At 41.0% G+C, this 17240-nt stretch overlaps 1 protein-coding gene across 1 annotated transcript in view; it reads left to right on the top strand.

Moving 5' to 3' along the window:
- Positions 1–17240, top strand: part of LOC126427972 (tyrosine-protein kinase Fer-like) — a 129117-nt gene that overhangs the window by 85407 nt on the left and 26470 nt on the right. Inside the window, exon 5 of the mRNA XM_050089858.1 lies at positions 7726–7878. Within this exon, the coding sequence (XP_049945815.1) occupies positions 7726–7878 (153 nt within the window). The remainder of the gene's footprint in view (positions 1–7725; positions 7879–17240) is intronic.

Below are 17240 nucleotides of genomic sequence, written 5' to 3'. Positions count from 1 at the left end.
AAATTTAGAAATAGCTTTAATTGACGAAAATGATACTTTGATTGACTTGAACGGTCTTGTGTAAAAGTAATTTTTAAAATCTCTTACTAAAGTTTTTCGTTAATAAATCATGAATGAACACGAGAGTTATAAATTTTACTCACTTCCTGTTAATGAGGAAGCAAAAAATAATTCAAATTGTCCAAAGAAGGTAACAGGAATTAACATTAACATTGGTGAAGGTTGGATCTACCTACATATTAACGTCATATGGCATTTGATGTTTCACATGGACAGAACAGATTTTTCAGCTATGATAGTAACTCAAATATTAAATAATTGATACTTAGATGTTAAAGTTGTTCAATGATATTAAATTAAAAAAGGAACTAAAATTTTGTCCGGAAATGAATATTCACTTGTTCCCTCATCAATTCAAGTAAATTTATTAACTATGTAAGGTAGTGGTGAAATTGAAAAAGAAAGATATACTTTATCTATTAGTATTATTAGAAAGATTTTTTGGATTTTAAAGGAATAATTCACTTGGAGTTCAAGAAAAGACCAAGAAGATTCTGTTCTGAGTTGGTAATAATGATAATAGTACACCCTTAAAAGAAAAGAAAATCAATGTTAAAAGTATGGAAGTTCATGTTTCTGTTGTTAAATATGAACAAACAACTTCACTTGAACTAGAACAGGAAAATCTGAAAATCCATAAATTCCAATTTCTGTTTTTGAACAAGAATCTGTTAATATTGCTGGATTAAATCGAAAACGATATGTATTACATGGAAAAAATGACATGTTTCGTAAAGAATTATGGAATCTTGATCCACAGAATATTTAAAAAAATGTATTATTCATGTAGAGATTTTCAAAGAATAACACAAGAAATAACAAAGTAAATGTAAGTACATTCAAATTTATTGAAAATTATCCTATGTATGTAATGAACATGTCTAGAAGAATGAATGTTTTAACTACTCAGAAAACAACGACATTCTGTGAATTTTTAATGAAAATGTTCCAAATGATACAATTGCATATATAATTATGTATGGTAAAAGGAATGTAATTTATGATTTACAACACTGAACAGTATTTTTGAATAAATATACGAATCAAAAATTAGAAAAAGTTGTAGAAATGTTAACTTCATGTTTACATTTCTTTTGAAGTATTGTTGGAAAGATATAGGAAACTAAAATTGAAGAATTATATTTTAAGAAATTAAAACCTTTGATAAATATTTTATTTTTGGAAAATCCAAATTTTTGAAAATACTAACTTTTTGAAATTGAAAATAGCAATTTTCTGAAATTTTCAGTTTCAATAATTTAGTATTTTCAACTTTTACAAATTTGAAAAATCTACATTTCTTCTACATAAATAAAAGGAAAACGAAATAGATATGAATGGTAGCATTGAAAATGTAAGTGAACTTAAGAACTGTAATAATATTTATGCAGAAGTGTTCATTAGATTAACTGAACTGAAAAAAATTAATTTTACAACAATTGAGAAACTGAAATTTTGGTAACTAAAAATTGAAAAAAATTTTACTTTTACATGATAAATATAAAATTACTCCTTGAGATCGTCATATTAAAATCATTTCTGAAGGTGATAATAAATTAGAGAAAATTGTTGGATTAAATTTTATGTACAGTAGTAAAAAAACAAAAAAAAGATCATTCAACTCATGTTATTGAAATTCAATAAATTTTAGAATTTTTGTATATTTTTATATTTTTAACTGAATAAATTTAGTTTGTTGAATGTTAAATTTTAAGTAAAAAATTAATTTTTGTAATGAACTGGAATTTTTTGTGGGTAAGATACATTTTTGAATGGGGGATACAGCAAAACTAAAATCTTAGTTTTAAAACAGGGAATTTTAAAAAGATATGCTCTTTAGTCCAAAACTCTCATATATATATATATATGCTACTCGAAAAATTAATATAAAACTCGTCTGTCACACACTAACAAATGAACAGAAAAAGCAAGGACGAAAAATTTCTACTGAACTTCTGGATATAGCCAGAAGGTATTGAACATTTCTGTCAAAGCCTACCGCTGGAGATGAAAGTTGGGGAAACCAGTATGACCCTCCCACAAGCGCCAAAGTGCTGAATGGTGGAGCCCTAGATCACCAGCCTCCAAAAGAATCAAACGACACCCTTTGACAACATAGACAACGGTGATCACATTCTTTGCTAGTAAAGGATTAGTTCGCCATGAATATGTTCCTCGAAATCAGTGAACCAAACTCTTTACATAGAAGTCTCGAAACATTTGCAATGGGCAATTAGAAGGCACGTCCTCAATTGTGTTATACTCAGCACTGGTTCTTACTGCATGATAATCCAAGATCCTGAACCGAGTATGTGGCGACACATTCTGTTATTGCCATCCCACATCTGCTGTATTCGCCGGACCTCTCGTCTTGCGATTTTTCTTGTTCTTGTGAGTGAAAAGCGCCTGAAAGGAAACCTTCAGCGAGATACCGCAGACGCCCAACAGGATTACAAGCAGCACATTTGAAAATTCCCCTGCTTGCTTCTAATACCTCCAGAAACGTTTGCAACTGTGTATGGAGAACCTTTGATAGGATCTAGGTTCACTACTTTGTAAGTGAAATATTCTATTTTTTTCTATACCTGTCCTGGAACTTTTCTGACAAAGGGAGTATCCAAAGTGGTTGAAGAACGATCAAACCACGAGCGGCCAACCAGATATCAGATGCCAATGACTCGTCACAGGATGTGGAGGGTGGTGGCTTGCTGAACCAAGAAGCTATGAAGCTGGCGGTGATATTTTTTGGTTCTTCAGTGTGTGATATGCCCTATACAGGAAGGAAGGAAGATTGGGTTTAATGTCCGTCGACATTGAGGTCATTATGGCACAAACTCAGGTTGTGTCACAGATGGCGACTGGTCATGCCTGTTGAAAAAAACCATTCTGGCACTTGCCTGGAGTGATTTACAGAAATCATAAAAAGCCCACATCTGGATAGCCGGATGTGGGCTTGAACCATCTTCATTCTGAATTTGAGTCCAAGCTGCTAACCACTGCACCTGTTCGAGTGGTTGGCCAGTACAGGAGACAACGGAGATATCTGAAAGAATGTCGCAATATGTTATTCACCATTGTCATGCAAGCATTTAGATTGTCAGGTTCGTGTTGACCAGTTGCTATCAGCTTAATTTGTTGCTATAAGGTGGAAGGTGTTTATGTCATGACTGAAAAACCTTTCCAGTGGTCGGTCCTTCATATCAGAGCGCTCAGTTTGGGACGCCTTAGCTACCATCTGTGCAGCTTATCGCACACCTTCGTGTTGACCCATCAAGTGCGCGCCCAACATCACTGCTCTTCGCCTCTGGCGCTGCTCTGAGAGTTATCGATCTGTTTACATCTGTTATAGTCTGCGTCAAATAGGAAGGCGCTTCTGTACATTGAGGCGGAGGGGTGGGAAAGCCTGGAGGGGAAGAGTTTGTGCATGTGTGGTGACAGAGAGCAGGCAAACGAAGTCAGTGTTGCCGAACTGTGATGGTGCAATCAACAATCAGTTACAGTTAGCTATGGTACATCATATAATACTTTCAAATCTACGAGGAGAATAATACATTTTAAAACCTATTTCGGTCAATCGCCTACAAGAGAGAAATCTTACTCCACATCTTGACGTTCCATCTACCACTCCACAACATTTGTCTGTGTGACATTGGAAGGGGAGAATAGTCGACATAGCTTTGTGAGGACGACAAGTACAATTTTTCCAAAAATGTTGGTTGTCTGATGTGAAGATATTCGAAGGTGGTTGCGACAATTGTAATTTATTGCGATTTGGTCTGTATTATAAGTAAAAATTGTAATACACAAGAAAATTAACTTAAATCCAAATCAGTGCATATGATTGACAGCTGATTGTACTGTACATAATTTTTTAATTATGTGTATATGAAACTGTCTGATTGTAGTTAAATGTAAATCAATCTATACAGATTGATTTACATTACTGGTAGCAGACACGAGAGTAAAAGATTACCGTAAAAATTGTTAATGTGTTGTCATATTTTTCGCTTTCAACGGGCATTACAAGTGTAAACTGACTCCTTCGACATTATGGTGAAAGACACTTTTTATAATCCATTGAAAAAGCAAACAATTCGCCATCTTCTGTGAATAACTCGAGGGAATTTCGACCGATAACGTCGGAAAGCACCTATATCTCGACAGGGGTTTCTGAAGTTTTTATCCAGCCATGCTCTCTCCGGTAAATAGAGTGTACTGCACGTTGGCGAAAGCTTAACTTCTCCTTGGGCAACATGTTGAAAATTATAGAGTACATACTTCATAGGAAACAAATTCCTAATCAGTATAGGTTAGGAAGTTCCCATGTAATATGTACGCAATGATATGTTGATGAACATATTTTTGATGTCATAAGTCTTTAAAACCAAGAAACGACATTACTTCACTTTATTCCAAAGTTTATATCATAAGACCATCGTTACTGCTATCAGAGGGCGTGTGTGAACCACTTGACTGCACATTTAGTATGATGGGTTCAAGGCATTTATCCATCTTCACCTCCCTATCAGCGTCTTCTTTCCGAAGCTTTTCACTGTGCCACACACAGCGTACCCAAACTGAAGGGAGACGTTGTATGTTGCTTCGTCCACAAGCGATTCAGTGTCTGTTAACTTGAATGTTTTGTTTCTTGCACTCACAACATTTTAACCTGTGCCCAAATTAATTCTGTCGGATTATACTGACAGTAATGTGTGGGCAAACGTAAAATTGCTGTGACCACATTCAGGTGCAAGAAGGCCAAATTTGTACATTCCATCGGGTTACCTATATATGTTAACGAGCTGTAAATGTTCGCCACTAGTCTGGCCTAAACTGTGCAGAATTTTTTATTTTGAAGCCAGAGCACAATATGCTCTTTTGTTGTGTTCGTATTTCGTGTTTTCTTTGTAATTGCTGAACGATAACAGGCACGAAAATCACAATGACCGAATTCGAAGCAAAATATGGCAAGAATTGTTCTCTGAACGACTTCTTGAAACTGAGAGCTTTATTTTCCGCATAACAGTCACTGCTTATGTTCTTACATCTAAATACAGGTTTACTCTCAACAATAAAATCAGAAGAAGAGAATAATTATCCGAGACCCTTCTCCCATAGGAATTTTAAAACCGACAGTACCATCACTCATTAACCAACAGGTATTCACGGAATTTTTCCAATTCACCCAAGTTTCATCGAGATAATAGGCTTTGAACTACCGCCTTCTCTTGAATTGTGCATCTTTATGAGGGTTGTTGTTTGTGTTGCACCCATGTCACTTCTTTCAATAAAAACCCTGTTCTTAACTTACTTGCAACCAATGTCTTTTTAAATGCTTTGAGTTTATGGCTTTGAAGCCAATTTTCTCATGCATATTAGAAACAAGCTTTTGTAATCTCGAATATTCTCTACTCATATACATTTCAAATTCAGAGCACTTTTATATATCGTTGTCAAAACCATCCATTTTTCTTGCAGGTTTTTTGCAATTTAGATGCTTTCCAGGCGGCATGAATCCAAATTTTCCTGAGATTTGTACACCTCTGATATTTTCATTTACTATTCCCTGTGCAATGCTTTTGCTGACACATGCTTCTGCGGTTCATTATTGCGTTTTCAAAATGTCAAAAATAGGAATCCCACTTTCAGATCAATGTTTGAAAAAATTGTAAAAGCGATAAATAAACCTACTCGCTTGCTTACAAAGTTCTTCACGTATATTGTAGTCACCTGACGTATTTATTCGGAAATCGCACCAAAGCATTTACAGAAACATACTCACAGCCATATAGCTAGAAGAAAATAACATCGAAAAGCGAATGAACAATTCAGTCGTACTATGAATGAAACACACTGCCGCGCAATATGACAACAGTGCAGCGGGTGAGAGGGAGATTATCGCAGTCTAGTTGTAAATCGCTGCTAGCAACTTGGAGAGAGAATGAACCTTATTGGCAGTTTGCAGTTAACGGGGATACGACGTCAAAAATTAAAAAAAAAAATAGATTTTTCAAAAATATGCTTATTTTGTAGCGCACATCTTCCTGAATAATTTGATGTATAAAACATATATATTTGAGGAGTTATAAGGTACGTAATTTGGTCTTAAGTGTATGAAGGTGCAGCGTCACGCCCCTCTGCACAGCATTCTTCTGTCATACCTTAGTGTATTTCGCTCTGTAGAATTCTAATGAATTATTTGTGCCACAGATTGTCATACGTGAAAGAAAGGACTATCGATATCGATACTTTCTCTGCTGCTATGGACATGCATTGTTTTGATCGCTTGTTTTGTTTGTTCTGTGTTTTGACAGGCGTGAGTGTGGTGCTGTGATTTTCGACACAATTTTCAATTTGCTGTGTTGTCTTGTGTTCGTTTGTGGCATATTATCGCACAGGATGCCTTGAAAAATATGAAGCAAGCAGTTTGGGCCTTATATTTCCACAGAATATCCACAGAGAATAACCCTATCCACAACTTATGCCCAAAGGAAGTGAATCATGGTCTGGCTACCAAAGGTCAATTGCTGGTGGTGAAGAATATCATCATAGGAATTCTCTACCAACTGCTGTAATGGAAGCCATCAAACCTATATTCAGGGACCTTGCAAATGAAAACTTACTGAAGAAATGCCTTCATGGTGGTACCCAAAACCGAAATGAAAGTTTTAACCAATGTGTATGGGAAAGATTGCCAAAAACTGTTTTTGTGGGAAGAAATGCACTTGCTATTGGTGTTTATGACGCAGTATGATGTTTTAATGACGGTGTGCAAAGCAGGAAATATGTATTAGAGAAAATGGGAATTAAGCCCAGAGTGAACTGTATCAAAGCTTTGTATGCGGTAGACAGAGAGCATGTAGTGAAAGCAGATAAATCAGTGCATCATAGGTATTTGAAGAGGAAGGAAACTGATATTGAAAACGAAAAAGAACCTGCTTACGGTGCTGGACAGTTCTAAAAGAATGCCAAATACAAGCAGAAACTTCCACGATCATTTTACGCAAAACACAATTTTCTGTACTTAGGTACATGTAGCAGCCAAAATAAATATCCTATTACTATCAACCTTGGTATGCTTATTAAACACAAACTCCTTAATGCAAAACTCTAGGATTTTCCAAATCTATTAAAAGTTGTGGTAAAAAATGGGATAATTAACTATAAAATTTGAGTTTTTCTAAACATGAAGTTTAAAATGTAATAACTCAGTCATTTTTTCATAAATTAAATAAATTCTAGAGCTTCATACTCCTTGAAGCATGATTTGTATGCTGTGGAAAATTCATTGAAGAATCTCTCTTACTTATGAAGAAAAGTGTACCTAAAGCAATTAATGCAGCCAATGGTAACGGAAAAAATGGTCGAATTTCACATATAAAACAAATTGCTTTTGTTATGTTTTTCAACATCCACTGCTATCAGTGTGAATCTTGAATACTTCTTGGTCATGCTGACAATTTTTTATGAATTTATTTGTGAAAGTAAAGACAGTGGAAATTAAAATGTCCTGTGGTGCCTCACCTGCTATAAGTCGGCCCGTTTGACGTCCTACCCCCCCTTAATGGAGGGGGATATACAGAACGGCTGAAAATTGGGCCACCTCCCTGCATGGAGTGAACTACAGTACTTGTGTGTCACCTGATACCTGGATTTTCCTCGCAGATGGACAGCTCCGTCAGTACCTTCGCAAGAATGGCAGGTCGCTGCTTCCTCACCAGCTGGTCGCCATGTGCCGTGACGTGGCACACGGTATGTGCTACCTCGAGTCCATGAACTGCGTGCACAGGGACCTCGCTGCCAGGAACTGCCTCAAAGGTATTCTCTGCTCTAAATTTAATCAGTCTCATATTACGAGGGTGGTTTGAAAAGTTCTCAGAACAGAATAGAATAAAAAGTACGTACATCACTGAAACTTGTTTTCTTTTTTCAATGTAGTCTCCTTGTAGATTAATGCACTTGGTCCAACGATATTCCTGTGCTGGCCGCGGTAGCCGAGCGGTTCTAGGCGCTTCAGCCCGGAACCGCGCGACTGCTACGGTCGCAGGTTCGAATCCTGCCTCCGGCATGGATGTGTGTGATGTCCTTAGGTTAGTTAGGTTTACGTAGTTCTAAATTCTAGGGGACTGATGACCTCAGATGTTAAGTCCCATAGTGCTCAGAGCCATTTGAAGCATTTTGATATTCCAGTGCCTTGATCCCATCTCGAAAATGAGTTTCCTCCAGGCCTGAAAAATAGTTGTCAACTCTGGCAATAAATTCTTCGTTTGAAGTGAATCTTCGTCTACCAAGAAAAATTTCAAGTTTTGGGAAGAGATGGAAGTCTGACGGAGCGATATCAGACGAATAAGACAGGTGTGGCAACAATTCACACCTTAGTTTGTGTAATTTTGCCACGGTGACGGCACATTTGTGCGGGCGCTCATTGCCTTCCACATCTACATCTACATGATTACTCTGCAATTCACATTTACGCGCTTGACAGAGGGTTAATCGAACCACAATCATACTATCTCTCTACCATTCCACTCCCGAACAGCGCGCGGGCAAAACGAACGCCTAAACATTTCTGTTCGAGCTCTGATTTCTCTTATTTTATTTTGATGATCATTCCTACCGATCTAGGTTGGGCTCAACAAAATATTTTCGCATTCGAAAGAGAAAGTTGGTGACTGAAATTTCGTAAATAGATATCGCCGCGACGAAAAATGTCTTTGCTTTAATGACTTCCATCCCAACTCGCGTATCATATCTGCCACACTCTCTCCCCTGTTACGTGATAATACAACACGAGGTGCCCTTTTTTGCACCCTTTCGATGTCCTCCGTCAATCCCACCTTGTAAGGATCTCACACCGCGCAGGACGAACGAGTGTAGTGTAAGCTGTCTCTTTAGTGGACTTGTTGCATCTTCTAAGTGTCCTGTCAATGAAACGCAACCTTTTGCTCGCCTTCCCCACAGTATTATCTATGTGGTCTTTCCAACTGAAGTTGTTCGTAATTTTAACACCCAGGTACTTAGTTGAATTGACAGCCTTGAGAATTGTATTATTTACCGAGTAATTTAATTCCAGCGGATTTCTTTTGGAAGTCAAGTGGATCACCTCACACTTTTCGTTATTTAGCGGCAACTGCCACCTGCCACACCATACAGCAATCTTTCCTAAACCGCTTTGCAACTGATACTGGACTTCGGATGACCTTACTAGACGGTAATTTACAGCATCATCTGCGAACAACCTAAGAGAACTGCTCAGATTGTCACTCAGGTCATTTATATAGATCAGGAACAGCAGAGGTCCCAGGACGCTTCCCTGGGGAACACCTGATATCACTTCAGTTTCACTCGATGATTTGCCGTCTATTACTAAGAACTGCGACCTTCGTGACAGGAAATCACGAATCCAGTCGCACAACTGAGACGATACTCCATAGGCCCGCAGCTTGATTAGAAGTCGCTTGTGAGGAACGGTGTCAAAAGCTTTCCGGGAATCCAGAAATACGGAATCAAATTGAGATCCCCTCTTAATCCTCTCTTAATGGGAGATGACTTTTCTCCTTGCTAATTCTGGCCTTTTTTCGCGTATCTTTTATTGCAATTTCTCCAGGAGGTCAGCATAGTATCCTCCTGTAATTGTTTGCCCAGTGGGGAGATAATATACAAACAGACGCCCCTTCGCGTCCCAGAACCTTTCCCGCCGAAGGAATTGTCTTTTCTTTCTTTGGTGGAGGAGAATCAGCCTGTTTCCAATGCTTTGACCTTTTGTCTCTGGGGTATACTAGTGCACCGAAGTTTCAGCTGTGATCACAAACCGGCGCAAAAAATCTTGCTCGTTTCTCCTAAAATGGGCCAAACATTGTTCCAATAGTGGTCCATTCTCGTGCGTTTTTGATGCAGCGTCGAGAGTCGTGGCACCTATCTTGCAGATATTTTTTGTTCATTTCTAACTATTCAGTTAAAATGTGATACACCCTTTCTGATGACATCTGACAAGCGTGAGCAGTTTCATGCACTTCAATTGACGATTCTCTGGGACCATTTTGTGCACTTTTGCAATGACTTCTGGAGTAGTGACACATCTTGGCCGACCACTACGCGGATCACCCATGGTACACAAAACAGGTCCGAACGCTGTTGCAGAGACAATGGAAAAAGCATGCGAAGTTCAAAAGAACGCGAAATCCCGAAGATTGGCTAAAATTTACAGACGCGCGAAATATGGCACGGACTTCAATGCGAGATGCATTTAATAGGTTCCACAACGAAACATTGTCTCGAAATTTGGTAGAAAATCCGAAGAAATTCTGGTCGTATGTAAAGTATACAAGCGGCAAGACGCAGTCAATACCCTCGCTGCGCAGTGCCGATGGTACTGTTACCGACGACTGTGTCGCTAAAGCGGAGTTATTGAACGCAGTTTTCCGAAATTCCTTCACCAGGGAAGACGAATGGAATATTCCAGAATTTGAAACACGAACAGCTGCTAGCATGAGTTTCTTAGAAGTAGATACCCTAGGGGTTGCGAAGCAACTCATATCGCTTGATACGGGCAAGTCTTCAGGTCCAGATTGTATACCGATTAGGTTCCTTTCAGATTACGCTGATACAATAGCTCCTTACTTAGCAATCATATACAACCGCTCGCTCACCGATAGATCTGTACCTACAGATTGGAAAATTGCGCAGGTCGCACCAGTGTTTAAGAAGGGTAGTAGGAGTAATCCATCCAACTACAGACCTATATCATTGACGTCGGTTTGCAGTAGGGTTTTGGAGCATATACTGTATTGAAACATTATGAATCACCTCGAAGGTAACGATATATTGATACGTAATCAGCATGCTTTCAGAAAACATCGTTCTTGTGCAACGCAGCTAGCTCTTTATTCGCACGAAGTAATGGCCGTTATCGACAGGGGATCTCAAGTTGATTCCGTGTTTCTAGATTTCCGGAAAGCTTTTGACACCGTTCCTCACAAGCGACTTCTAATCAAGCTGCGGGCCTATGGGGTATCGTCTCAGTTGTGCGACTGGATTCGTGATTTCCTGTCACTAAGGTCGCAGTTCGTAGTAATAGAGGGCAGATAATTGAGTAAAATTTAAGTGATATCAGGTGTTCCCCAGGGAAGCGTCCTAGGATCTCTGCTGTTCCTGATCTATATGAATGACCTGGGTGACAATCTGAGCAGTTCTCTTAGGTTGTTCGCAGATGATGCTGTAAATTACCGTCTAGTAAGGTCATCCGAAGTCCAGTATCAGTTGCAAAGCGGTTTAGGGAAGATTGCTGTATGGTGTGGCAGGTGGCAGTTGCCGCTAAATAACGAAAAGTGTGAGGTGATCCACATGAGTTCCAAAACAAATCTGTTGGAATTCGATTACTCGATAAATAGTACAATTCTCAAGCCTGTCAATTCAACTAAGTACCTGGGTGTTAAAATTACGAACAACTTCAGTTGGAAAGACCACATAGATAATATTGTGGGGAAGGCGAGCCAAAGGTTGCGTTTCATTGACAGGACACTTAGAAGATGCAACAAGTTCACTAAAGAGACAGCTTACACTACACTCGTTCGTCCTCTGTTAGAATATTGCTGCACGGTGTGGGATCCTTACCAGGTGGGATTGACGGAGGACATCGAAAGGGTGCAAAAAGGGCAGCTCGTTTTGTATTATCACGTAATAGGGGAGAGAGTGTGGCAGACATGAGACGCGAGTTGGGATGGAAATCATTAAAGCAAAGACGTTTTTCGTCGCGGCGAGATCTATTTACAAAATTTCAGTCACCAACTTTCTCTTGCGAATGCGAAAATATTTTGTTGAGCCCAACCTACATAGGTAGGAATGATCATCAAAATAAAATAAGATACATCAGAGCTCGAACAGAAAGGTTTAGGTGTTCGTTTTGCCCGCGCGCTGTTCGGGAGTGGAATGGTAGAGAGATAGTATGATTGTGGGTCGATGAACCCTCTGCAAGCACTTAAATGTGAATTGCAGAGTAGTCATGTAGATGTAGATGAAGAGCCAGTCGGGCCGACCGACCGCCGCGTCGTTCTGTACCAATGGCATCATCGGATTTAGTATGGAGAGGCATGTTGTCAGCACACCGCTCTCCATCTGGACCTCAGGACGACGACTACCCAGCCATGTAGCCTCTTGAGGCTCGGAGCCCACCATACCTGCCGGTACCAGGAATTGAACACAGGTCCCCGGCATGAAAGTGAGCCGCACTGACCATTGTGGTACTGGTGCGACCCCATATTGCACATAGTATGAGGGAAAATTGGAAAGGTCAGAAGTAAACTTTCTTATCGTAACTGCATCCATTTAGTCAATTGTGCATTTCAGCCACGAATAAACAATGGCCGGCCAGAGTGGCCGAGCGGTTCTAGGCACTACAGTCTGGAACTGCGAGACTGCTACGGTCGAAGGTTCGAATCCTTCCTCGGGCATGCATGTGTGTGATGTCCTTAGGTTACTTAGGTTTAATTAGTTATAAGTTGTAAGGGACTGATGACCTCAGCAGTTAAGTCCCATAGTGCTCAGAGCAAACAGTGCAGAAGGAATGGAAAACACTTGTCTAAAGATAACATAGTAAACATTAACTCCTCCTGCACAGGCCATGAAGGCCCAAAGGTACCGACTGGCCGCCAGGTCGTCCTCAGACAACAGGCGTCACTGTATGCGGATATGGAGGGGCATGTCATCAGGACTCCGCTCTCCCAATCTTATGTCAGTTGCCGAAACCGGAGCCGCTACTTCCCAGTCAAGTAGCTCCTCAGTTTGCCCCACAAGGGCTGAGTGCACCCCGCTTGCCAACAGCGCTCAGCAGACCAGATGGTCACCCATCCAAGTGCTAGCACAGCCCGACAGCACTTAACTTTGGTGATCTGACAGGAACCAATGCGGCAAGATAACATAGTCCCTTTATATAAATAGAAAGTTAATCCATTTACAATGATCAGACAGAACATTATGACCAACAACCTACTATCGATATAAACCCATGGTAGCAGTGTCGCTTGACAAGGAATGCCTGTTAGTCAGACACACACACGGTGCATGTAGAGTCAGTGAGCGTGCTGTCTGTGTGTAGAATGGGGAAGGTGGGCAGTCTACCTGAGTCTGACCGCCGAACGGAGTGGCCATGCAGTTCTAGGCGCTACAGTCTGGAACTGAGTGACCCCTATGGTCGCAGGTTTGAATCCTGCCTCAGGCATGGATGTGTGTGATGTCCTTAGGTTAGTTAGGTTTAAGTAGTTCTAAGTTCTAGGGGACTGATGACCTCAGATGTTAAGTCCCATAGTGCTCAGAGCCATTTGAACCATTTTTTTGAGTCTGACCGACTACAGATTCTGATGGCCCAGAGGCTCGGCACAAGCATTTTGGAAACTGCAGGACTTGAGTGTTCGAGTAGTGCTGTGGTGAGTTTCTTCAACATGTGGTGAAACCAAGGTGAAACCACATCCAGACATTGTGGAGTTGGGTGACTGCTCCTCATTACAAACGTCAGACATCGTAGGTTGCACAGTGGTAAAACTGTGGCGGAACTAGCATCAGACTTTAATGCTGGGCAGAGCACAAGTGTGTCTGAACGCATGGTGCACTGAACACTCCTAACAACAGGCCTCCACAGCTGGTGACCCATGCCTGTGCTAGTGTTAACATCATGACATCAGCTACTACAGCTCAAATGGGCATGTGACCATTGGCAATGGACGTTGGTGCAGTTGCATAGTGTTGCACAGTCTGATGAATTCCTATGACTTCATCATTGTGCTGATGGGGAGGTGCGAATCTGTCGTCTTCCAGGAGGACAGCCCACTGACACCTGTACTGCGGGGCAGAGACAAGCTGGTGGTGCCTTCATCGTGCTCTGGGGAATATTCACGTGGATATCCAGGGCCCAGTGGAGCTCGTGCAAGGCAACTTAACGACTGGGGAGTATTGTACACTGACTGCAGACCACGTACACCCCTTCAAGATGATGATGTTGCCCGATGGCAATGGCATTTTTCAAGAAGATAATGCACCATGTCACAAGGTCAGGGTTGTGACTGGACATGGTGTCAGAAAAAATGTGTGTGAAATCTTATGGGACTTAACTGCTAAGGTCACCAGTCCCTACGCTGACACACTACTGAAGCTAAATTGTCCTAAGCACAAACACACACACACCCATGCCTGAGGGAGGAACCTCCGCCAGGACCAGCCGCACAGTCCATGACTGCAGCGCCTCAAACCGCTCGGCTAATCTCGCACGGCACATGGCGTCAGAGCTCATTACCTCCCACCCCACAATTTATGGGAATTAGGTGGATTAAGGAAAGGCAAACCTACATTTCTAGCATTTGTAGACTTAGAGAAAGCTTTTGACAATGTTGACTGGAATACTCTCTTTCAAATTCTGAAGGTGGCAGGGGTAAAATACACGGAGCAAAAGACTATTTATAATTTGTACAGAAACCAGAGGGCAGTTATAAGAGTCGAGGGGCATGAAAGGGAAGCAGTGGTTCGGAAAGGAGTGAGACAGGGTTGTAGCCTCTCCCTGACGTTATTCAATCTGTATATTGAGCAAGCAGTAAAGGAAATAAAAGAAAAATTCGGAGTAGGTATTAAAATTCATGGAGAAGAAGTAAAAACTTTGAGGTTCGCCGATGACATTGTAATTCTGTCTGAGACAGCAAAGGACTTGGAAGAGCAGTTGAACGGAATGAATAGTGTCTTGAAAGGAGGATATAAGATGAACATCAACAAAAGTAAAACAAGGATAATGGAATGTAGTCAAATTAAATCGGGTGATGCTGAGGGAATTAGATTAGGAAATGAGACACTTAAAGTAGTAAAGGAACTTTGCTATTTAGGGAGTAAAATAACTGATGATGGTCGAAGTAGAGAGGATATAAAATGTAGACTGGCAATGGCAAGGAAAGCGTTTCTGAAGAAGAGAAATTTGTTAACATCGAGTATAGATTTAAGTGTCAGGTAGTCGTTTCTGAAAGTATTTGTATGGAGTGTAGCGATGTATGGAAATGAAACATGGACGATAACTAGTTTGGACAAGAAGAGAATAGAAGCTTTCGATATGTGGTGCTACAGAAGAATACTGAAGATTAGATGGGTAGATCATATAACTAATGAGGCGGTATTGAATACGATTGGGGAGAAGTTTGTGGCACAACATGACTAGAAGAAGGGATCGGTTGGTAGGACATGTTCTGAGGCATCAAGGGATCACCAATTTAGAATTGGAGGGCAGCGTGGAGGTTAACAATCGTAGAGGGAGACCAAGAGATGAATACACTAAACAGATACAGAAGGATGTTGGTTGCAGTAGGTACTGGGAGATGAAGAAGCTTGCACAGGATAGAGTAGCATGGTGAGCTGCATCAAACCAGTCTCAGGACTGAAGACCACAACAACAACAACAGGTGGTTTGTGTGTGCTCCTGTGAGGCCAACTTCTTCCAGCGTCTTACGAAGTCCTCATTGCTTCCATGCCACGAAGAGTCTCCGCTGTTATAATACATAAATGTGGACATACCGCCTATTTGATGGGTGGTCATAATGTTCTGGCTGATGTGTGTAATTTGAAAGCTGCTTTGCCATAGACGTGTAACAAATGAAATCAAGTGCATACGTAGCCATTCAGAGAGGTAAGAGGAAGCGGACATACACACGTGAGAAACGTTTTCCTGTGTGTTTCATTTGGCTACCAATTTCTACCCTGATTGCTCTTCAGGTACTATCGTAGAACTGACACACGAAAGTAACAACGTTTAGTGGAACTGCATTTCCCTGTCTTTGGGGCCGAGAGGTTCTAGGCGCTTCAGTCTGGAACTGCGCGACCGCAACGGTCGCAGGTTCGAATCCTGCTTCGGACATGGATGTGTGTGATGTCCTTAGGTTAGTTAGGTTCAAGTAGTTCTACGTTCTAGGGGACTGATGACCTCGGATGTTGAGTCCCATAGTGCTCAGAGCCATTTGAACCATTTGGAACCGTATTTGATCTGCAAGTCTGCAGATGGTTCATTTGCCGTAACACACACGAATGGGAAAGCTATTTTGTCAGAAATGTTAGATGGCTGATGCTGACAGCCAAGGAAAACAAAACATCGCAGCAACGAGGCCTTAGCGGACAATGCAGACTGTACAGAACGTTGTTTACTTTTGCTTGACAGCAAGCTGGACTTGCCACGGTTCTCACAAAATCTGAAGTACGTTGATAATTTGTACTTCCTTAATTTTGAGTAGCTATGACTTTCCTTACTGTAATCAAACTATACTTGTTTCAGGCTATACCTCGGAGGTCGCTAGCGGGTATGACTAACACAAAAACATACGCAGTTTCTGCGCAGACGAAGTAATAGGAATAATGTGGACATTGATAATGATAACTGTATTGTTTCCAGAATGAGATTTTCACTCTGCAGCGGAGTGTGCGCTGATACGAAATTTCCAAGCAGTTTAAAATTGTGTGCCGGACCGAGACTCGAACTCAGGACCTTCGCCTAATTTTCAATTGTCTTGTTTTTTGAAAGAAACATTTAGTTGTGCACTGAACGTAATTTCATATAGTTTTGAGAGTTATAATTACGGCTCGATGAATTTGAAGTGTAAATTTTACGTGGTACACTCTGACACATTACACGCAGGTAAGCATCCTGTCTGATCACCTGCATCCATTCATGTCCACTGCGCATTCCGACGGACTTGGGCAATTCCAGCAGGATAGTGCGACGTGCCACACGTCAGAATTCCTACAGAGTGGCGGCAGGGCAACACTTCTGAGTTTAAACACTTCCGCTGTACCACCAAACTCCCAAGATGTGAACGTTATAGAGCGTGATGTTCTGAAGATTTCTCGACGCCCTCGTACTCTTATGGCAGCCCTGCAGGATTCATGGTGTCAGTTCCCTCCAGCACTACTTCAGACATTAGTCGAGTCCATGTCACGTCGTGTTGCGGCACTTATGCGTACTTTACATATACATCTACATTTATACTCGACAAGCCACCCAACGGTGTGTGGCGGAGGGCGCTTTACGTGCCATTGTCATTACCTCCCTTTCTTGTTCCAGTCGCGTATGGTTCGCGGGAAGAACGACTGCCGGAAAGCCTCCGTGAGCGCTCGAATCTCTCTAATTTTACATTCGTGATCTCCTCTGGAGGTATAAGTAGGGG

This window comes from Schistocerca serialis, chromosome 12 (genome assembly GCF_023864345.2).
Source record: "Schistocerca serialis cubense isolate TAMUIC-IGC-003099 chromosome 12, iqSchSeri2.2, whole genome shotgun sequence".
NCBI classification, from domain to species: domain Eukaryota; kingdom Metazoa; phylum Arthropoda; class Insecta; order Orthoptera; family Acrididae; genus Schistocerca; species Schistocerca serialis.
Note: the sequence above shows the minus strand (reverse complement) of the source record. Positions and strands in the feature narration are given on the sequence as shown.